Genomic DNA, 24,824 nt, shown 5'->3' with positions numbered 1-24,824 from the left:
TTTTCAACTTTGAAGATAGACAGTAAACGGTGTTGACCGAAAAGATTAAAAGAATGGACAAATGGCAGTCTCTAATATCAAAGCCAGTGGCGTGTGTGGGACCTTCGGTGGGGGAGTTTGTAAAAGAAATGGCAATATTATTATTACAATTAAAGCGATCCCTCCTCGTTATTGCGCCAAGTCAATATAGCTGATTGCCTAGCAAGCTCAGTTCTAATAAATAATATTGTTGTCTACACACTCGATCCTCACTATGAAGGGCAACTGGGTTCCAAAAATATTAAGCCGCCCTATGGACTTATATCTTCAGGAAAATTTATTGTTCGTATCTGAATCAAAAAGAAATGGCAATGTTACGGAATATTAGCAAGACTGAGTTCAAGCGATCTAAAGATATTAGTCAGAGTTCCAAGGATTCCGGCCCATGACCAAAAATAACAGGAATTATTATTTTTCAAACACAAGGTTGGGCGCAAACATATTGCATGATTTCATTCACATAGTTATTATCTTAAGCCACTGAAAAGATATTTAATATAAGTAATTATATCAAACCACAAGAAAGGCTTTGACAAGGACAGTGCGTTAAATTACATGTAAGTTGACAGATTGTTAAATAGTAAATACCATCGCTAATATTCAGAAGCAAACAAACAGCAATACTCATCCGCCCCCCAATAAAATAGTACTCAAAAACTTTATTGAATTACATGACTTGAATCTGATTCATTATCCAAGCATGATTGATCACTCTCTAACAACCAAAGGCTAGTGCATTACACACTCCAGACACACAACATATCATTTTAAGACGGATATATATATATATATATATATATATAGTATTTGAGAATATCACGCATTGGCAATGTCTATGGGGGCGCCGTGCAAGACCAGAGTCTCAGTGGTCAAGCCAGCTCCATAAGCATGAAGAACACCCCGTTTGAGTCCCTCCCCTGCGGCGCCTTTTCCTTCCTCCACACTCTTCCTTCTCATCTCCTCCAATACGAGCAGCACAATGGACTCGACATGTTCCCATACTCTTTCAGCACTTGTTTCGTTGCGCTCAGCTTGTCTTCCTTCAACCCAACCGTTTCTTCTATTCGCTTCAACGTTGCTGCTCCCCCAGGATGCACTATCCAAAACAACGACTTATCACTTATCCCCACTGGGCTCAAGGCTTCTTCCAGGCTCTTCTCTATGCTATCTGCAATCAACTGCGGTACGTTTTCCTTGACGTAAAAAGTGTGCCCCACTTCACGCAAGCGTGCCTGATCTGAACCTTCAGAGTCCGGTAGAATCATCCGCAACGCAGACACAAGATGATACAGTGGTCGCTCGACACTACTGTTAGGTTGGACCCAATGATGACGGCAACAGCACCATCTCCAAACAGTGCTTGGCCAACCAAGGAGGACAAGTGAGTCTTGCAAGGGCCACGAAATGTCATGGAGGTGATCTCGGAGCAAACGGCGAGAACTCTGGCGCCGGGGTTATCCTCGGCGATATCTTTAGCTATACGGAGTATGGCACCTCCGCCGGAGCAACCATGAATGTAAAGCATGAAGCTTTCGGTGGAAAGCTTGAGTCCCAAGAGCTTTATCAATCTGTGGTCAGGCCGGGAGTTTCAATGCCACAAAAATTGGAGAAAGATGAGATGCGTGATCTCAGACTTGGACCTTCCCCATTCCTCGATCGCACTAGAAGCTGCCTTCTCGCCCAGCTTAGGCACCTTCTCCGCCACCATGTCTTGGCGTGCATCGAGGGAAGGTTCATCGTAAGCTATACCTTGGGATTTTCTTTAAGGATGTCTTCTGTCAGGTACAAATGGCCCTTCTCGATAATCGACTTCTCACCTGCTCAACCAAACTTCATTGTCATTAATTAAGGTTAACAATTTGAAGCCGTTGAGATCGGGATGGATGGTAGATGCAGTACGTTGGGTACGCAAAAGTTGAATATCAAGTTCCATGGAAAATACATTACGGGCAGAAAATTTCTCGAAACACTCGATCTTATCAGCCTCATGTACAAGAATACTTAAAAGGTATACACTTAAGTTTCGCGTCATATAAAATGGTGATGAATGCACGCTTGAACGATTCAATGGCTTGCAGACGCGTTGTAACTTGGCTGTGAGGTGCGGCAAGTGGTGGCTGTTTGTCAGTAGGAAGTACAAATCTGGAAAGTCGCGCTGGTAGATAAAAGTGGAGGGAGTGGCAGTGCCGATGGCTAGAATGGTGGCTAAGCCGTCAAGATTTGAAAGCGCCGATGGCTTGGCAAATTGGCCATTTTCGACGGGGTCACTCTCGAGGACTTGCACTGCAAGTGGAAGGAAGAACGACAAGAATTGATTAAATACGGCCGCGAGAATGGAAACGTAGGGACCAGATGGTAAAGAGAATCCTTCTTCACAATCCAACGCTTCTCGTGCATTTGCATTCCTGTTTGTCTTATGTGGCTCCCACTTCCAGCTGGCCATAGTACCAACTGCCAATGTAGCGGATAAGCATTCACCAACCTCGTAAATTCATAATTGCCCATTTATTATTTTTACCTGCCAGCTCCATTACTAGTTACGACCTCGTTGGCTTGTTTCTCCTTGGCATCCAGGGATGAAAACAGGGTGATAAGGCAGCACGACTCCAAACTTTTTATATATTTATTAATTTTTTTAATAAAATGTAAGAACGATATATTTTCAATCTTCGAGTTGATGTATTATATAAGCATAAAAACACTAGAGAAAGTTATCATCTTAATTCTACATGTACTATTTTGTGCAACACATGTATAGTCCAACTATTTTAATTCTTGAAATTATAACTGTCATATGATATATTTTACATTTGATAAAATAAATAATAAAAATTATTATTAACAAATTTTATCAAATATTCAACAAAAATTTAAGATATATTGAATGTTTTATGTTTGATGTCTATCACAAAATTATTTATATTTAAAAAGTTAAGAAACTATGGTTAGGATATTCTTCTAGAACAATTTACTTTTTTTTTTTTGCATAAAGATTTGTTGACAAATAAGCATCATTAGCATGTTAACATATTTATTATTGTCATTGATTATTAATTGAAATGATTAAATAGTAAATTCAATGAGTAGATAATAAAACTTTTTAAGTTGAACACAGCTTTAAATCATTACAATGCATTTAAATCATTTAATGTTCAAAATAAAAATAAGATTTTCACTAATTTAATAATAATTTACATTGAAAAGAAAATTGATCATATATTTGTATAGACATGATAATTGAAAATTTTTATGCTATAAAAACACGGTGAGCATACTTAAAAATGAAAATACAAAATTATTTTTCTTATATATTTATAAAATTATATATACATATATATGTTAAAATTTTTATATCATATTAATAATGAGCGCGCGCGCACAACATTTCTTCTACTATCATTTATGCCATGCTATATTGGCGCTACTTAAAATTTCTGGCCCATCCCTATTGGAAAAAATTGAATTACTCTTTCATTTTCGCTACCATTACCTTTACCATTTACTATATTCGTTTAGCTCACTCGCTAATTTAATCTTTCCATCTTCTTGTATTTTTATTTTAAAATAATTAGCGCTCGGTCCTCCCCCACCTTTTTCTTCTCCTATCAACTTTACTCATAATTGGCATCTACACTAAAGTTGTGCAGTTGACATTTGACACCCCATTAGCCTATGATAGTTGAGGAAATCGTAGGAGTCTTTAAAAAAAAAAAAAATCGTAGGAGTCTAGGAGAGAAGAAATGATTTATTATTCTGCATGCTTCTTTTTATCCTCTCACGCACTCATCCTTGAACTGAATGCCGAGGATGTGGTAACTGATGTTGTCGCCTTAGACGCTCAGAATCTCAGATGGTAGCTTTTTTTTTTTAAAATGTAAAAAAAAAAGTGAAATGCAAGGTCCCGGGGTAGACCCACTCTCATGGGTCAGGCTACCTAAATCCTTACGAACCCAATGGGATTTTGAGCAGCCCAATTCACAAGACCACTGCCTTGATCCAACGTGTCCGTTAAGTCGACCCGTTTCGTCATAGAAAGGGCCCAATACCGGGATTGATTTTAGAATTCCATCCCAGAGTCGGTTTGAGTGAATTCTATAATTTTCTAAGTTTAATATAATAAAGCAGTATATTCAGTGTAGTTACTAGTTATAAAGCATGGAAACGTCGAAACATGTGTGAGCGTGCCTTCGAGCTGATTGGATTGTTCTCCAAGTTTTAATATCAGCGAGTAAATTAGGGGATTTTAGGATGAATTCCACGGCTCAATCGAGTGGGATTCCATGATAACTAATTTTGATTCGGAATTGATTGATGGGCAAGCAAGACCCTGTACCTATATAATGGATCAGCTGGCAGGGTTTAAGAGTTGAAATTGGAATTGATCATCTCAAGGATTGGATGACGAATTGAAGATGACTTCATGCTGAAGTTATCCTTTGCAAAAAAGGCAGTCTCCGATGCAGCGGGTCACGTCACCTGCTGAAGGTTGAAATTGCAGTGAAATCCACCCAAACAACACACTTTAGATGACCACGGCGGACTTTGAAAAGAGAAATCGAATCTTTGAAAGAGGGAATTAGTCATTCGAATTCTACCAGGTCACCAGCCAACGGCACTGACTAATATAATTACTTATATTACATTAGAGACGTCGTTTAGCGTTAATCTTATAACGGTGAAGAATTTAGCCAAGATTTTTACCTCACGCGCCTAGGCAAAAAGGGTGGGGGAATTGTGGGAGCGTGTTATTATATTCGTAGCACGTCATAATCGATGTGACGAGATTTTTTTTTAAAAAAAACCGTTTGCCGGTATGTGTTCTTAAACAAGGAATAAAGAAAAGAAACGAAATGAAACGGCAAATTACGGTATTCGTTTTGAAGATAATTTACGGGGAGTGGAGTGTGTGTAAATGTTACCTTTTCAGGGGCCCCCGCGTGCTGCCTGCACCGATAAGATGAAGGGCGATTTAGACGGAACAATGTCGGCAATTAAAGTCATGTCGTATTATGAACATCCCCTGCACAACGCTTTTTCAAGGTTCCAGCTTTTAGAAATTAACAATTGGGATGATTAATGTGATTGAAATGATAGTGGTCTGATACATCAGCCAGGCCGAGTCGATGTTTATCCACTCAAGTCTCGGGCCGCGACCTTTTGAAGAAAGAGACGAGGTCTCCCAGTTATAAGAATGGGAAATTAAACAGCTGGCCGGCGGGGGGGCGGAGCAGTTGCGTGACCCGAGTTCGTTGCTCCCGTTTCGCATTGATCCTTCTTTTTGGTTCCATTTCACAATTTCTATTACAAACTAAAAAAAAAAAAAAAAACCCCTGTGACCAAGAAATAAGTGGAGACTGAAGAACCTGCATGTGTAGCTAGTGCCGGTTTGGTTCAGGATCATTAATCATTAGTACATAGCGTATTTATATTTTTTTCAAATAAAAATAAATGTTAAATCTTATGATTTCTTTTTTGGCTACAATATTCATGAAAAAGGGGATTTTTTTTTTCCTTGCCGCTTTTTATTTTCGAATTAATGAAAGATTAAGTATCTTGTTAGTGAAATGAGAATAAAAAATTTAGCTAGCAAAATATGTGTCACTTTGAACACAATGTCATATGCTTTTATTAAAAAAAATCAGGAATATAAAAATACTGTTCTTTAATCTAAAATTAAATTAAAGCTAACAGTCAACGTTAATATTGATTAGTCAACTAGGAGCACTGCATAGATAATGTTGTTTTAGGAGATAGTTTAAAATACCGATGTTACTTACAAAATAGTCTAAAAAAAAACCTAAACATGTACTATAGCTTATATGAATTTAACTACTGCCGCAACTAGTTGCTTCTTATAATTATATTCAGAGACAGTAGTGTGTAAGTTAACAAGTGGGGCGACATCTGCGCAGATATTCGTCAATCGTGGCATTGGGGCATTGGCTGTGTAAAGGGCAAGTGAAGTGATGCATGTGAGCAGTGAGCTTGCTGGCGTCAATATGCGCCATCACCTAAACGTGCATCACTTCGCCTTGTGCTCGGGATTCGGGCCCTCACGCTGTCTCTCCCCATCGCATTTGATTCAATGGACTTCATCATGTATAATTGGATTTATAAATCTAGAGGCACACTCACATTATATTAATCTTATTTTGTCCAGGCAGATGACGGATATGGTTTATTACTTGTTGTGCAAATAGCTAGCACTATGACTGCTATAACACATACAAGCTCTAAATTAACATTACGGCTTATTTGACAGGGCTTGGTTAAGCCGGCAAAGCATGTGTCAATACTCTAAATTAATATAATGACCTCGATGTCTAATGATCTTTTTAAATTTTGTGATCTTCACGTGTAATCATATAATATTGTCCTTCCCGTTTAATTTTAAAGGTTTATTTTAATGGTGGCCAGTTTCGTTCACGCCTCTTGATGTCTATTTTTCTTTAGTTCACCCTCCTCCCTTTTAGAACCTTCCAATTCTAGAAGAGTATGAGAATCTTTTTTTTTTCCCCCCTTTGAAAGAGGATCCTCTGAAGCCAGTTTACGGTGAAGTTGTTGGGAGTTGTGGAGTAATCGCCCAGACTAGTGACCAAGTTATGAAGTATGTGATGCTCGTAATGTTTGGTGACTCGATTCATTCAGGCACTGATACCAGACGGTCGAAAAAGTCAACTCTGGAGAGGATCAAGATATGAGAAAGGGAAAGTAGGCAAGAGAGAGAAGCTGGCAGCAGAAAACCCTGTTATTTTATTCTGCGTTCACATTGACTCCGCAGTGCCCACAAATCTGCAACCACAAAAAATCGCTGTGAATCCCCTTGGTATCCTGGGTTCGACTTATTTCGTGGATTCCTTTTCAATATCTGTTGTGAATAATTAACCATCATCCTATACTAAACTAAACCCAAACATCCAAAAGCACCCAAATCTATCCGTCCATTACCGAAAGATTGGTGATGACCTCGGATCTTACGTGTCACGAGACCAGAGGATTCCCATTTTGATTGATGCTTTGTATTTCCCAAAAAAAAACTAAACAATGTTCTGGGCCCCATCCAACGCCGTGCTCATATAAAAGGCCTTCCCCACCTTTTGCATTTTCATAAAAGTGAGAGACACAGAGACCAAGGGCGAGCTGCGGCCGAAGAGCGTGGCTTCTATCTGTGACGATGGTGGCTTTAGCCGAGACACAACAACAGAAGACCGTGACCGCGATGAAGAAGACGCAGTTCAGCCGCCCGCGGAAGATCAATGCGACGGTGATTCCTGCTCGCAGGAAATCGGTGAAGCGAATGATGTTTGAGACGGCGGTGAAATTTGTTGCTGCCTGCATTTCATCCCAACAAAAGCCAGAGGAGCAGAACGATGCCTGCATCAGACCCAATCCAACGGTCGGCCTACCCATCATCGCAAACGTCAAACGCATATACCCGTACGGATCACCATTGAATTAGTTGTAATTATTCTTCTTCAGTAGTAGCAAAGCATGAGAGTCGTTGTCGTCAACTGGGCTCTCATTTAATGCGGAGCTCATTTTTAGATTTCAGATTTCCATTCCGCCTTGTATTTATCCATCAGCTTTTCGTATTCGATATATACTTGCCTTCTGTATTCTGCTGTTCTGGCCTTCAAGTAGTTATGATTTAATTTGAACCAATCCCACCGCGTCGGGTTCATCAGCGACTCTGGCTCAGATGCCGGAGTTAACGGAGCGAAAGACCCTGCCACAAATATTTTAATTACATCGCGAGTACTGTAGAAAGAGAATAGAAAAACAGAGCATATGAGGAAATGCTTCGAGTGCGACCACATATGCATTTCCTCGGAACGCTGGGGTGTGGGGTGGGAAAATTCGTAGTTAATAGAGGATCCCTTAATTATTCCATGACAATGCGTCTGATTTCAATCATTTGTTCATATGTCGCTCGGAGAAAAAATGGGACGTGGATTTTCACGAAAGGTCTTCGATCAGCCTCTCTGGTGAGTTTGTCTTCTGGTGTCTATGTTGCTCTGAAGTTGCTGCCGTTTGGTTGAGTCAGCAGTGACGCCGGGACATCGGAAGATGAAGACAATGACAGTGACGGATACAAATAAAATAGTAATAATATTTATAAGCGACAGAACGGGGGAGAGAGAGTAGAAGCCCGTCTGAGAAAAGGGCATGGCAGCAATATTCCGCGAGTTTGATAGGAGATATCTGGTGTCCTTGACATCATCTCTACGTGCTTTCCTTGGTCCTCGGGATTCACACGCAAGGGAGTTTGTGTTACAGATTTTTTTTCCGCTGGTGGCGTGGGTTGTGACTTCCGCTTCCTTGCTTTCACACCTCTTGCCTGGGGTATGCATAATATTAATCACTAATCTTTCTAGGTCTTTATTTTCGAGAGAATGATAATAAAGTCTTACATAAAAAAATTAATTATTATTTAATTATTAATTCAGTTTAATTCAATTATCAATAAATTTTTCAATAATTAATTTTTTATGTGAAATTTAATTGTAATTTTTTTTTTAATTTTTTGGGACACGACTCCTAAGTTCTTCTTACGCTTTCTTGATCAGTTGTGATGTGTCTCCAAAATTGTTTTTTGTTCCCGTGGACTAGTAATCTTGCAAATGTGTGTCATCCTGCTCTTCACAAAATAATCCTCGTGCACTTTCCTTCATTCAAATCTGCCCTGTTTACTTTGGGAGGGAAAAAGCTAATTCGTAATCTGTCCAATCTTGTATTACCAAGTTGAGGGTTAATCGTTGGCGAGGCCTAGCCGTGATCACTCCTAAAGTGGAAGCGCTTATCTATGCCATCACTTTGCCTCGGAAAAGAAAATCTTACACGTATATACATGCTCCCCTTTCAAGATGAGAGCTTTTTTATCCGAATTTATCCTGCATATTCTCACGAAATTAGTTAATTAGCAACATGTAGGCAACAAACTTTAGGAAAGTTGTCGCTGTAAAAGTAGATGGAGCTGGCAGTGAAAAGATGACCCAGGCAATCGAGCGAGGTGGGGGATTCTCATATTCCTTTCCCCGAGTCGCAATTACAGTTGAAGTAAATTCCTTGTGCAAACTGGTGTCCGTTTTTTATTTTATTTTAAAAAAAGGGTTAATTGTCCAATTCATGGCCAAGCTGTTTACGAAATGTTAGTTTTGATCATTACGATTTGCGAGGAAAAAAAAATGTGTGGATAAGCTAATGTGTGAATGGGTTAAGGAACTTGGAAGAAGAACATTGCAATCCTGACTCCGTCTCTCTGTTCCACACATGGCGTCAAATTGAGAGTGGTCCCCGCGAGATCATACATGGATCCTCATATGATTTCATAGACTGAATTAAAGGAAATATATGCTACATCACTGGCATTCGTAACAGGGGACAAAATAATCTTCCCAATTTATTCTGAGAGATTTGGGTGAAAATAAATCCCGATTGAATCTGCTCAGAATTTGACTTCCAGCTTTATTATTTTCAACCGCGTCCCGAATGGCAAATCGTCACGCTCACCTTTTTGACCCCCTCCCTGTTTTTTATTGATGAAGATCCACCAAATCCATCAAAGTTTGATCAACCCATTACTCTAAATAGATTAACATAGTAAATCGCAATGACCAAAGGAACCATAATTTTGAAATTCCTTCCTCGACAACATAATCATTCGTGAATGGGAATAATTAACAGTTTGAATAATAAATTACTGCAAAACTTGTGGCAAGCATGATATATCCAAACAAGTTAACTGGAGGCAAAGCATTCATTTAAAAAAAAAAACGAAGGATTTGATAGTGGAATGTACTGGTTCGAAAAGAAGACATGGGAATGATGCGTGGGTAACATGAACTTGACTTGACTGGAATATTAAATAATAAATAATAAAGTGAGAGAAGGCTAAGTGTGAAATGCATACTGATGAATGAGGAGTCGGGGAGCACGTGAGTTGACTGGGGGGCGATGTTTAACCGTGATTGGGACACGTGTCCCCCTTAACGCTTAAGTTTCAGGAACGAGAGCTGGGGCAATTGTTGGGAGAGTCGTAATCGGCATAGCCACACTCACACGTATCCCAGCTGTATTCCTTTATTCCCTCCACCAATACTACTTCTAAGCACTAACCATCAAACATGCCATCCTTTACATGTATGTTTGGATTAGCGTTTATAAAATTAAAATTTTTATAAGCTTAAATCGAGATTATTAACTCCCACCGAGTTAAGCATATATACATGCTTGAAAGAATTGTCCCACCAAAGAACTGGTCTGCAGCCCCCTCAAAATCATTTGAAAATGGAGTGAATATATCATGGGGTGCCTGCCAGCTGTACGCATTCATCTTTCTTGCCTCATCCGTGACGCACTTTGAACGCAGATTGTAAAGTACATAAACTGTCTGTACGTATTTTAAAATACGCCATCTTATAACTTTTTCATGCTTATTACTAGAGTGATATATTTATATATCCCACCATTTTCTTACTATTTAATTACGCCCGTGAGAAAAACACTTTAGTAGTAACTTGAAATTAAGATATTTTTCCGAATGGCACAGAGCAGACATGCTTTGGAGATCTGATCAAGCGGACGGATGAAAGGAACGAATGGCCTGTTATTATTGGCCATTCAATTCAACGAGACTCGAATGAAGAACAGTATTTTTCAACACTTGGGGGATACAGTTAAGATTTCCCCGTCAAATGTGGCCCGCAAGAAGTTATATTCGATCTATCAGCAGAGTTGCATCGCTTTCCTCATTTTGCTCATTCCGATGTGATCTCATATAATCATAATCGTATCTACAGGGTGGGGTCGGGGGCGATTGGGTGTTAGTAATGGATGACCAGGCACAGTCGCTGGCGAGCTGCGTCGCAATCTTACTGAGAAAATGACGGTGCGAGCAGGCAAGGTTGGGACTGGGAAGTCCAGCTTGCTCACTCACTTTCCTACGTCTAGTTTGAGTGCATCCGGATCCGCGTTAAATAATCTTGCCCTTAACTGATTCATCCCATTTATTGTTTCCTAACTCTTGGTAGCATCTTGGCCTACTATTTCACGTGGTTTAATAGCTGGGTTGCCTTGGGTTTTTTAAGGTCTAATCTTGTATGTGCCTCAATGAGCAGTCAGAATGCCAGTTTCCAAGCATGTTCTTAGATGTCTTTCGTATATACGAGTGATGGAATAATGATTCACCAGAAAAAGGTCCGTCTTCTATGATTATCATGAAACTGGCCAAACTGAGTCATCACGTGGGGGGACACGAGAATGTCTTCGGTTTGGTTAGATTTTGGGACAAGATCATCAGCTCGAGCTTCTAAGGAGACAGTGCAATCCGCTCGGAAAAGACTTGAAGAAGGGACCAAATCTAGTATCCATTCCCGAACAACTTTATTTGCGCCTGCCCCTGCTTACTTACCGGCTTACTCAACTAAATCCTCGTTTTTTCCAATATTCCTCGCGATCCTAATTATTTCTTCCTTGGACTTTGGGAGTGCCAATCTTAATACCTGTTGATGATGATGTCTTTGTTTTAGAAGGACTTCAATTGCAACTTTCCACTTCCAACTTTCGTCGAAACTGAAATCTCATCTTTATCTTATTTTCAATTCTCTCTGCCTAAATTTCTTCTAGATCTTAAAAAAAAAAAAAAAAAACTCTTCACTTCTATTTATAAGGTGGGGAAGAAGATGACTTTTTTTTTCCCTATTTATAACTTATATTATTAAATGTTTCTAACAAATTTTTTCTTTATCCATATTAAATATTAGTGAGAGAAAATATATTATTGCTATACTGTATATTTAAAAGTTATCCTAACAGATGTTAATGAGAGAAAATACATGTTAAAAATATTGAGAAAATATAATAATAAGTGCCTATAGTTTTATCTAGTTTTGTTTTATAGACATGATTAATAAATCTTAAAATTTTATTTAATTTTTGTGAAACTGAAAGTGACTATAATTAGGTGTGCTTAGGACCAGATAATGAAAATTTTCTCGATACAAGATATATTGAAGCAACTCAAATCTATCGAAGGCTGGGCATCCATTGGACATTATACCAGCACTGATCAAATCAACAACAATTCAGAATGGCACCAAATAAAATAACGCGGTGTGGGAGATATTAACATCTTGTCAAAAGAGATACAGAATTATTATTATTTTTTGGGTAAGGAAAGAGATATTAAATTCTAGCTTTTGAAAATACAATAATGCAGCGGATTAAAAAAAGAGTTAAAGGAACAGGGCTGTGAAATTGAAGAGCAAGAAGAGCCACGGCGTGATTATAACGAAATTAATTGGAACACATACGTATAGTTTTGTTACACGATTTAATTCCTCTCGGATCGTCTGTTTAATTAGACCCATTACCAGAGATGCATCTGTGGGGACAAGGAGGGCCCAACCCCCCTTCATATTTTGCTATAATTTCTGTGTGAACATTCAAGGATTTGCAGCCCCACACTCCTCTCTTATTTTCCCATTCATACCCCCCAAGTACCTCGTCCAGTTGAATTCGTCCCTGTCCAATGCCCACTACCGCAACTGATATACATATACCCATCATAAAGGAGAAATGTTCGAAGTAAATATATAACGCTAAAATCAAAAGATTGCAAGCAAAAGGTGCGGGACTCCTCGTGAAAGGCATCAAAAGTTAAACGAACACCGGTCACGGATGGAATTATATTATTTTATTAATTAAAGCTATTCCCATGAGGTTTCGATGACGCCAGGCGAATGACCTCACGGACTCGGATGCCATGAATGGAGACGCCTTTTATTTAGTGATGGCTAAAATTTGTTTCCCCAAAAGTAGAATACGGCAAAAAGGCTGTGCGTCCATGCGTGTGTTTTTTTTTTTTTTTTTAAACTTTGAACAAACAATAAATTAAATGGAAAAGAGGTGTGCGGATTTTAATGGAATGCAGGCGAGTGGATCCTGATTCACCACGGGATGTTTTTTTTTTTTTTTTTTTTTGTGGGGGGAGGTGGGGAAGTGAGAGATGGGACCGGGTTGAAAAGGATGGACAACAAACGTGCCAGCGGGGGATCACGCGCCGTGGGTCTTTTCTGTTTTTGTCTTGTTGGATGTCTTTGTATTTTGGCAGGGCGGTTTGCCAAGTTAAAAAAGGGGACAAGGGCAGGAGGAAGAGGAGTGAGGGGACAGACTAGAGAGAGAGAGAGATCAAGAAAGAAGCGGAAGAAGAAGAGGAGGAGGAGAGCATGGACAGAGTAGGAGGCGATGATGAAAGGTGGGGGAAATCCCCAGGGCTACGCGGTCAAGCAAAAGAGAGTGAAGCCTCTGCCTCCAAACCACCTGCAAGGGCTCCCAAACCATCGCTTCCTCCCCAAAGAGGCTCTGTCTTAAAGGCCGTTGTTGGAAGCATTTGGAAAAATAAATCCTCTTCCCAACCTCCCCCTTGATCTTCCCCACTTCCCTCTATTCCCTCCTCCATTTGCTGCTATCTTTCGTCCTCTCCTTCATATATGTGTCTCTGTATTCTGTGTGCTCCCTTCTGTTTTCTATCTTGTTTATTTCTATCCTCTCTCTGGTTGGCCACTCTTTGTAAAGTTTATGCTATCCACTCTCAATGTCTGCTGCGTATTTTCTGTTGCCTCACTCTTTCTTTCTCGATTCTTTCAAATGCAACTGGCCTAATCAATCGCCCGATCACTTCCAACGCACGCCCTGTTTTGTTACTTACGCCGATGAACGTAAAAGAATGTCTTCACGTTTCCTGGCAATAAGACGAGTAATTTTCTATGTCCGAGATTAGTTAAAAAGAAAAGCAAGGTACATAGGAGTTGGGAATTACCAAATGCTAATACTGTCAAAATTAATGTGGATGGCTCTCATCAGTATAAGTCTGGTAGTGCGGGCATTGGGGTTATTTGTAGGCAAGATAGTGGGACTGTGGTTGGTGGTTGTGCAGGACAGATCAGCTCATCTTCAGCTTTTATCTCGGAAGCTGTGGCTTTTAGGAAGGCGATGGATTTGGTGAAGAATTTTCAGTCTGGCAAGGTGTGTGATTGAAACTGATTGTGCTGTGTTATATAATTGTTTGGTTAGTGATTCTGCAAGTCATTTTGATTGGAAATGTCGGTTGGTTGTTGAGGATGCGCTTGTGGCTCTGAAATCATTGTCAAATGTTGGTGGTTTATTGAAAGGTCGGTGAATGAATCTACTAATTGGTTAGCAGAAAGTAGCTTAACGAGATTGTGTCCTGTAGATTGGGTTGAAAGGCCACCAGCCTCTCTTGCTCGGGCTCTGCGAAGGGATTTTGCTCAAGCTCTTGGCACGCCTGATGTGTTGTTTTGCAAGAAGGGTTTTGGTTGATTGTCGTCTACTGTGTTGCTATCTTGCTGGTCTTTTCCTAGTTTTACTTCCTTGATCTGTTCTGTTTTGATTTTGTTTTTGTTTTTTTTTTTAAAGGATTTTTACATGTTAGCTTGTATTAATAGATTTTTTTGAATGCCTTCTTTTGTCATGTAATATTTTTTTAAGGGAGGATTACATTCAACTCTCATATAAAAACATTAATTATTTTAAGATTCTGACAATTGAATTAAGGGAATTCGCAATATTTTTTTAATGATTAATAAAATTAGCCTTTTTTAGTTTAAAAAAAAAGTAAAAGGAAAACATCAAAGCGATGGAAGGGACCTCATCTTTTGGGGGGAAAAATAATTTTAATTACTGTCTATTCCACAATAAAAGTAATTGGTGGCTATTTTTCAAACGTGATAGTTTTTATATTGCAATGATTATTGTGTAGATATTTTGTTGCCAAAACTTTTTTATATAGGGCTTATGCTCATTATTGGTTGATGGGTACTCCTTTTTTTTATTTTTTTGGGCCAAAGGATGGGTACGCCCTTTGTCCCCCAGACAACATATTCCCAATTATTTCACCGGAACCAATAACTGAAGACATGCGTTTTTAATTTCATCCATACGTGATAAAATTTTTTAAATTCACATTATTTTTTTAATAGTTAATAAATGTAAATAAGAATAATACCATTAAAACATATTTAATACCACATAGTTAGCCTTATATTAAGAACAAAAGAATATTTTAAGAAAACACCTTATAATTTGATCAATATTTGTATTGTTGATATTTTCTCAAGTGATTATTATTGTTCATTATTTATCTTCCCCTTTAATTAATGGGGTTTTTTACCTTTTTGAGTCACATGTATGTATTTAGATAGATACATTGGATCCCCTCCCTGTTGATGGCTAGCCGACTTTGATGAGAAAAGAACCAAAAACAAAAAACAAAAAAACAAAAGGATAGATACATTGGATAATAGATGGAATAACCGGTCATTTTTGGCCAAAAAAAGGGAGCCTCTTAATCTTTCATCTACTCTTTGTGAAAAGATTCTAAATTTTTGGAAAAATTAGTCAAAGAGACGTGATTAGAACTACAATTGATCCCAAGGACTAAAGATACTTGAAAAACCAAGCTTAATATTTTATTCATTTAACAATATTATCATTTGACCAAAATGCCCCTTGTTTTAAACAAAGAAATTTGAAAAAGAAAATCACCCTTTCTTCTTCCTTTCCCCACACAATTCATAAAGTCATAAGAGTTCAGAATATTGTGCAACGGTCGATAGTGTAGGACAAATTTAACAGAGGAGCAATGACGATTTAAAATATGGGTGAGTTGTAGGTGATAAGTTTTAAGAAAGACAACCCCATTAGAGCATACATAAGACACCTTATATCAAAAAATATATCATGGGGTAAGAACAATATTATGTCTATATTAAACTATATCTTACCCTATAAAAAAACAAATAAGAGAGATGACTATAAATATACTTCAAAATATAATCACATTTTCGTCCAATCATTTAGAGAAATTCCTTAATCAGCATTTCCTTACAATTCACTTAAGTTATGAGATGCATGTCAAAATTTCTTGACTTAAACTTATTTTTTCTTCATCTTTAAAAAAATCTTATACTTTGGAGTGTCTAAAACATTATACTTGAAATGAAAATTAGTAGTCATCACAAGTGAAACATTTAAACATTAATACACAATATCTACAAAATTATAACTAGCTTCTTGGGCAATACAAATCCAACATCACTTTTTTTTTTATGGCCCCTAAAAGAGTTAGTAAAAATTTAATTCCCTACCAAAAGAATGAATGCTATACAATAATTTTTTAGCTCATATTAACATAGATAGATTCATAATTAACTAAAGCATGAGCTTTAACCACATCAAAGAATCAACTATGAATTTGAAACATCATATAGGCCGTGACAGCAGGGAGACTTAGAGCAATATTTCTTAAAGCATCATCCTTAAAAGCCTTTTACAAATTAGCAATAAATGATGCTTGCTTGCTTATAATAAAATAAGACACTTAAGATACGGCTAACCATAAAAAAGTGTAAGACTTCAACATCCCCATGGCAAACACTCTTAATAATAAAACCAAGATCAAGAGCCAAGGCAAGGTAGTGACAACTGACAAAGGAACAAACTACCCTCCTAAGTATTTTTTAAATCTATTAGGAGACCTTAAAAATGATTATTAAAGACAAAATTTGCTCGAGCATCATGGTTTTCCTAGCTAGATGTTTGTTATACACATCTTGACTATTACAAACAACATTACATATAGTGCAAACCCTTATTGAATCAACTACTGCACTATTAGTCACAAGTTCCTGTTTCTTAAACTCCAACTCTTTTCTCATAGCACAAATAAATCTTGTTCTTGGAATTGCTCATTTTACTTTGTAAACTTGCATGAGAGATTCTTGGTATTATTGTATTAGTGGGATTATTCAGCAACTACAACTTATTCTCATGCTTCTTCCCTGACATATGCTTCTCAAAAACATATTTGCTAATGCCATGAGGTTTGCAAACCTCACATTGCATTAGTTTTTTAACTTTGGTTTTGTTTGGCACAGGAAACACAACTAAGGTAACATTAGGGAAAAGTTGATGTGCTATCATTCCACACAGAAGGGAAACTTTTACGAACATGGCTAAAGTTTCAAGAGAAGCTTTGGCAAACCGCATATCACAAGAATTATAATCCAAGATAACAGTTTAAATTTAAAACTACTCATAAAATTGATAAAAAGGAATAAGAAAAGGTCAAATCTATATACCATGTGAGTTAAGAGGAACTTCAACACTCAAGATATTTTTTTTCTTTTCTTGACAGAAAAGATTGTATTGATGAAAAAAAGAAAGAAAGAAAGCAGTGCACTAATATTATATGTAAAACAAGAAGGAAAAAAATGAAACTCCCTAAAAAAGAATTTTGATGAAACCTAAGGGGAGGCCTTGAAAACACTTCCCCCCAAAGAAACTTATGATAAAAAAATACACATTCTATTCTAGCGATAAAAACTTGACAAAAATATTAGACATGGACCTTTGGAGTCTAGATTTGTAATGACAATGAACTTCTCCAATAGGGCATCGATGACGACAGGCTTTTTTGGCGAGGTTTGTGGCTCTAACAATGATGTGTTGTCTGTTGTAGGCGGAGGACGTCATTGATGGAGAGAGGGTGGGGTGAAAGAGCTAAAGTTATAAGGGCATTTTGATCAACTGAACATGTCATTTTATGAATACAAAATTAAATTTGGCCCTTAAATTTGGTTTGCTCATTGGGAATAATTTGTGTTTCAATTAAGTTGTATTATCAAATTTTGCTAAATTTTTTGCTCGCTTTTTTCTTAGGATGCAATTTCTCTCTCAGCCCTCCCCCTCTCTCAAATTTAAATTCCTTAGGGTAGCATCTGGATTAATGAATTTAAATTTAAATTTTAAATTTAAAATCTCACATTTAAAATTCATATATTTAAAATTTTTAGTTTAGATAGTGCAAAAAAAGTTAAGTTAAAGCGATATGAGTTAAAATTCAAAACAAAAATGAAAGATAGAGGTGATGAGTTTACTTCTATTCTTTAATTGATGAGATATGAGAACAAAAAATTATAAAAGTGGCTAGACTGATGGAGACATCGATGGTGGAAACACAAGGATTTAAATATGTGAAATCTCAAATAATTAAAATAAAAAGTGAAATTTGAAATATAAAGAAGTTATACTAAAATATGGATTTGTATTTAGATTTATCCAAATCTAAAGATATTTACATATTCAAATAGAATATTTGGTTCACATCTAAAGTTCTTTACATCTAAACGCACCTTATACATTTTCCAAACTCCACTCTAATTAATATAACTTTAATAAAATATTTTTTTTCATAACAAGTAACACAAAAATTATTTTCAGTTAACCATAAAAATTATTTTAAATGCTTGCAAAAAATGTCTCTGCATCGCATGGGATACAATCTAGTTGATTACTAAAATATCTGGACAAAGATAATCGTCTTGCTGAACCTTTTCATCGGTGTTACCCTTTTTGGGCCCCGTTGAATCAAATGGCATTCATGTTGCTTACCATTTGACGAGCCCAATGGCATGGCCCCAAATGAAGAATGATCATTCATTGGGCTTGGAGAGACCAACGTCAACGTCTCAATACACTTTGAAAGGAGAAATATTTTGAATTGGATGTGCCACATTATTTATAATTTATATAATTAAAACATTTTAAATAATTTAAATAAAATTTTATATGTCATTTTTAAAATTTATTTTATTTTTATATCATAGTGCATATTTAATTTTTTATTTTTTATTATAATTAATATTAAAATCAATTTAAATTTAATATTATTTAAATATTATATTCTTACTAGATTCAGGTAACCTCATGAATCATGATGACAGACGCGAGGGGCCACTTCGTGCGTAGCCGTTGGCCAACGGAAACCATGCCCGGGCAACCCAATTCAAATGTCTGAACCCGGATTCATGAAAAGTGAAACTCCCGTTTCACGCCCAACTTTCCCTTCTTTTAATTTCATACACAACTTTCGATGCCATAGAATGAATCCCCCTCCTCCTCCTCCTCGTCTCCTCCGGCTACATCGCCTCTGTTTTGACCACTACGTTTCCTGAAAATGGGTTGTTGCATTAGCAAATGCCGGCCCGACCAACATCCCCTTCCTCCACCGGAGTTCAATCATGTCCGGCACAAGCTCGTCGTTCCAATTTCAAACAAAACTCCACCTCCACCTTCTCCACCATCTCCCCCTTCTCCTACCTCTTCCTTCGCTTGCCCCGTTTTTTCTAACACCAGCATCAGCTCCGCTTCTTCCTTGTCCAGTGCGTCTTCTTCATCTGCGTTAACCTCTAGGGACGGGTCATTCTCTAATGACTTCTTGTGGTCCTGTTACAAGGATAACCCCCATATAGTTCGTATCCATTCACTCAAGGAAGCTTCTCTTTCCTCGGTGCCCACTAAAGCTCAGATTAACAAAACAAACCCGTCAAACCCACCGCAGAAGAGTGTCGGGCCTCCCGTGCCGCTGAAGAGAGTGAGGTCGAGCTCCCCGGCTAATCTGGCCAGACAGAAGAGTTTCAGGAAGGAACCGGAGAGGCCTAGTTCTCCGTGCAATGTACCCAGTAGAAAGCTGAGGTCACCCTCGCCGAGCCGTAGATTTAACGGCGGCATTGACAATCTCTCGAAGCGAATAATGAGTCCGAAGGCTAATTACGAAGCCCATTCTCAGTCTGTTTCGTCGTCGATGCGGAGGGAGAAGAGGAGAGCAGCGAGTCCAACGGGTTTGAGGCGGAGAGAGAATTGCGGTTTCAAGATTGAGGAAACGGTGGTGAAAGACGTGGGGTCTAAGCACGAGGTGGAGTCGGGTTTGGGCATGACGGAGGACATTCACAATCCTCTCATTTCCTTGGACTGTTTCATCTTCTTGTAGATAACTGCGAGCATCACGTATTCCGCTGCTGCATATTTCGTACGTGAAGGCAGACAATTATCGTTTTAGGGCTTGCTATTTCTATTCTTTCGGAAAGCAACAGTTTTTTGTTTCAGGGCTTGTTCAGTAATATTTATGGATTAAATTCACGTGGGAGCTTGCTGAAGATTGAATGCGTGCCTGTCGGTTTCTGATATATAATAAATGATACTGATACCAAAGTGGCGTGGTATCATCTTTTGGTGTGGGGATGGATCGTGGAATGCAAATGAATAGAAGCGACTTTGATCCGTGAGGCCCAACTTGCTTCGGAAAACACGTGTTGGTATCATCCTTTCTTTTCGTCAATGACGTAAAATACTTGAACACAACACAAATATTCGGCCTTCTTTTTTAATTTTTTTTATATAAGCCTCTTTTTTGACATGGAAACTAGCATTCAAGCCCGAAAATGGAGTGATATCCTGTCACCAAAGCTCCAGCCTAGATTTTCCACCTTCCCTTTGAGGTTTAAGGTTTATGTCCAATCATGGGTCACACGACCCCGCAGGGAAATTACAAATAAGCCATGGATGGAAAATTAATCATTAATATTTTTTTATGAATTTAACTTATTATTAGTAGGTTTCCTAAAGAATTTGAGCAAAAGTATACCGGATAAATTGTAAATTTTAAGTTCATCTCGTAAATATCGTAAAATTAGTAAGGCAAGTTGGGCCTCACGGATCAAAGTCGCTTCTATTCATTATTAAGATTTAAAACAGGATTTGTAAAATTAATATTTAAAAGCTCATTCATTATTAATTCCATTCCAGAGATATTTTAAGAACAAAGAACAATTTGATATTATTCTTGGGAAAGAATTTTCTTAAAATATAACAAAAATGTTATTATGTACAATTAGAGCTTAATATTGTTTTTTTTTTTGGGACAAAGAATTCCAACACACGAGATTATTAAAAGAAAACAGTCAATTTTTAATATAACGTGCAGTCTATTAGTCCAATGCCCATCGACTCCCACCCCCCTTTTTTTTAAAGAAAGAGGGCAAGTTAAGCGGAGAATGTTTAACAAAAATAAAAAGTCAGGGTCAGACAAAACGTTGATTGCCTAAATACGTATCAAAACACTCGCTAAGTACTCAAGTCACAAAACCATCTTAGGAGGACCTTCTTGATCCGTTTTGGCCATACATTTGATGATACCCCTTCGAGAGTGATGCTGCGTCACGCCCTCATTAAGGGAGAGGGAGTTTCTGATGATACAGGCTATATCGTCTCGCAGGGAGTGATCAAAGGCCTGATCGCGTTTCAGTACATCGATGGCCTCGATAGAATCTGAATATATTTTTATGATTTTTCCTGTTGAAGTTCTGCTGCTGACAGAAAATCACTCCAAGAAATTCAAGATTGACACTGCATGGTACTGTATATCTTTGGAATAGACTCTAAACTACCCTTATATATATATATATATATATATATATAACAAAATTACCGAACGCATCGCAGTCTTCACGCCCTTCTTCATTTTCTTCCAAATCAAATGATAATTATATCATTAGAGTACTCAACATTAATACATATGCACACCCGTACCTTTCTATTTGAATAAATAATTTTTTTTACAAATATAATTCATGTTGCAAGACCAAATCAAACAATTAGTTCAATATTTATTATATTTTACATTATGACTTATTTATTATATTTATCAATGATAAATTTTTTGTAAATTTTTAAATTTTAAATGATAAACTTTTTATATATTAATGTGAATTGGCCACACTTTTAAGTTTTCAAAAATTTGATCCATGTTTTATGGAGATAGGATTTTTTTGGTCAGTAGGCCAATTTATCCTAAATAAAAGTAGGGAAAATGATAATAAAAATTCTTTTAAATTATGCAAATAATAATTTATTTTTTTAAAATGTCATAATACCAATGAAGTTTTTAAGGATCTCTTTGCTAATAACTTTTTTAGAATAAAAATTATTTTATCTTTATTGAAAATATTATAAGACTCAATCACAACTTTCGTTTTTTAAATAATAAGAGTTGAATAAGAAATCACAACTTATCAAATTTAATTTTTATCATTAAAAAATAAGCTCCAATTGTAATTTTTGTCTAAGGAATAATAATTTTTATTTTATAAATTATAAGAATTGAAAAAAAAATTATAATTTATCAAACATAATTTTTATTATTGAAAAATAATTTCTCAAAATAACAAGTTTTATTTACAACTTTTGTTTTAAAAAAATCATAACTTTTCTTCGAAGAACTACAAGAATTGAACAAAAAATTACAACTTGTCACTAACAACAAAATGGTATTTTTTTAAAAAAAGTTATTAACAAAAAGATCCTTTAAAACTTCATTAATATTATGGCATTCTTAGAGATCACGTTATTATTTATATAATTCAAAGAAATTTTATTATCATTTTTCATAAAATTATTTGAATTTGATACAAATTCATATTTTATTATATTTTTTATAATTTTAAATTATCTCTAACCCTCTCATTTTATTTGAAATTCTACATACTTCAATCCTTTCATTTCCTTCATGTTTATACCATCAATGCTTTTGTTGCCACTCTTCTCATCCCTCATTGATTGAAGGATAAAAGTTGATTTGTCACTTTCAAATTTTCATTTTTATTTTCACTATTACAAAATAATTTTATGGAAGCGCTTATTTCTTGTTTTTGAAAATACTTTATAAGCACTCCCATATTTATAAAGTGCTCTTGTAGGTGTCTATATCGAAATAAAGTGCTCCAAATATATGAACTTATAGGCATACAGGAGCGCTGAGGAAAAGAGCATTCTTGAATTCCTCACGTATAGGAGTGCTCACGCTTGAGATGATTACTTAATCTCATTTTTAAATATTTTTTATATGATATTTTTGAGCGCTCATTTATTGAGCGCTTCCAAAAATCTATAGTATAAGAGGGCTTTTATATTTAATAACATTTTTATCATAAACACTTCAACAATGCACTTTGAAAGACAATTTTTATTTGAATCTTAGCTTGTTTTCATTTTTTTCTTTAAAATCTTTACACTATTTAAGCAAAGGATTTAATTGATATTTTTCTAATATTGAAAGCTAGTTACTCATCACAAATAATCAATTATATATTTTGATCACTTTTCAATTACATCTACTTACTCCATAGTGAAATGTGAGGATCTTGCATTGCAAAAAACTATATGAGAAATAAAAGCAACATATAAATAATTGATATTATATTAATTTAATTTTAAAACTCTTGGCTTACATTCTCATGAATAATAAACTCTTGTTGTGTAATTATTTCTCTTATAAACTTTATCACATAATATTTATACTTTTAACCTTATATTTATATAAATACCTATAAAACAATAAAAGATGTTATTATTTAGATATGATATAAAACTTTTTTAGCTCAATTACTAACATTTTAAGGACAAAATTATATATATAATTTTGATTCGCCAGTGAAAATTTGGCGAAGACACCCTTATAAATTAGACATTTCAAAATTTTTAAAAATTATACATCAATTTAGAACATCATATTTAGAATAAAAATTTAAAATATCAATCAGATAATCATTTAAAATTGAAGTATAGTAGAGATTACTTGGAACTGAAGAAGTTAAGATTTAATGATAGAGGGGGTGGGACAATTTTGATCACCCCTTGGATCAAAAACTTTAAGATATGTTAGAATGAGCTTGATGGGCTACATTAAGATTAATATTTTCTCCCAATACAAGCGTTCAATCTTATATTTAAATGTCTGTTTTTTACTTCATAGGAAGATAAGCTTATCAGCATCATCAAAATTCAGGAGCCTATTAGAATAGGCATATATAATAAATATGGGGGAAAAGCAATGCCCAGAGATAGAACTTATTAGCTTATTGCAATAAATTTAGATTGTATTATAAAAGAGACTATATACATCATACATTAACACTGCGCTAAGCACTTCGCATAATTTGCATTCAGCTAATATCTTTAAACCTCAAAAGTAGAACCCCAAGCTAACTAAAACGTATATACTTGAATAGTTGCTGGCATGGGACAGGGTACAGAAAAGCAACTAACAAATTGCTTACCTGACTTTTTTTTTATGCTTCTTGACCCAACTAATAAAATGCTCAATCTTGTCATCTACCTTATTTTCAAGTTCATCTTCTCCACTTTGCACCTGTGCAGGATAAGGTAAAGTCAAAAGGAGAAATAAAAATGGGAACAAAAATATAGGAACATACAAAGAATAAGAAGTTTTTCCAATTGCCGACTGTTTAACACATTAAGAATTGGGGAATTTACAAATGATCGATGAGTATAAGCCACTTACTAGACCCTAAAAAGAAAAATATAGAAAGGAGAACAAGGAACCCCATTTATATAGATCAGAAGGGAAAGCTGCTGGAAATTTAAAAATTAAATATGTAGATCAAATTGTGCCCAAGGATCAAAATGGAGCAACAATAGTGATGAAATACGTGGCAACCTGCTACGGTGATGGGCGATAGGCTGGGGTCGGACAATGACTAACGGTTAGGCTATGGAATTGGCGTCGGACTCCTGCTGCAAAACCAGCTCGTGGAAGCTGAAGCCGTGGTGGCGACGAGCTGCGACTTCGGAGACTGACGACATCTTAATGTATATATGTGATAAACATTATAACATTGTACATTCAATAAAAAATATTGTACTCACTGTCGGCAATACAGGACTCAATGACTCGCCAACGGCGATGCGAGACCCAGCGGTCATGGCATGACTGAAGTGATGGCGTAAGGGGATTCGAGCTGGACAGGTTCGGCACCCAGACTCGATGGTGACGTTATGACAAGCTTCTTGCGACGACGAAGAGGTTCAGAGCAAGATGCACCACTTGTAGCGTGCGATTGAGAGACGGA

General features: G+C 36.5%; 1 protein-coding gene, 1 long non-coding RNA gene and 1 pseudogene across 2 annotated transcripts; 1 reads left to right on the top strand and 2 right to left on the bottom strand.

Annotated features, from left to right (window-relative positions):
* Positions 1 to 673: 673 nt before the first annotated feature.
* LOC129294558 (chalcone synthase 2-like) lies at positions 674 to 1,860 on the bottom strand (annotated as a pseudogene).
* A 17,097-nt stretch (positions 1,861 to 18,957) lies between these two features.
* Positions 18,958 to 20,493, top strand: LOC129294782 (formin-like protein 6). Its single transcript, XM_054933272.1, has one exon. The coding sequence runs from the start codon at positions 19,076 to 19,078 to the stop codon at positions 19,886 to 19,888; it is 813 nt and encodes a 270-aa protein (XP_054789247.1). The 5' UTR covers positions 18,958 to 19,075; the 3' UTR covers positions 19,889 to 20,493.
* Positions 20,494 to 24,038: 3,545 nt separating this feature from the next.
* Positions 24,039 to 24,824, bottom strand: LOC129294261 (uncharacterized). The gene is made up of 3 exons (XR_008589337.1): positions 24,622 to 24,824; positions 24,413 to 24,548; positions 24,039 to 24,103 (listed from the first exon to the last, which is right to left on the bottom strand). It is a non-coding gene; the product is annotated as an uncharacterized LOC129294261 (long non-coding RNA).

This window comes from Prosopis cineraria, unplaced genomic scaffold (genome assembly GCF_029017545.1).
Source record: "Prosopis cineraria cultivar Desert tree isolate PC_DT_omini unplaced genomic scaffold, ASM2901754v1 PC15, whole genome shotgun sequence".
Lineage (NCBI taxonomy): Eukaryota > Viridiplantae > Streptophyta > Magnoliopsida > Fabales > Fabaceae > Prosopis > Prosopis cineraria.
The sequence above is the reverse complement of the archived record's forward strand: the minus strand, read 5'-3'. Positions and strand labels throughout refer to the sequence as shown.

Excerpts from the sequence above, each read along its gene's own strand:
- LOC129294782 (XM_054933272.1), top strand. The coding sequence starts at position 19,076 with ATGGGTTGTTGCATTAGCAAATGCCGGCCCGACCAACATCCCCTTCCT.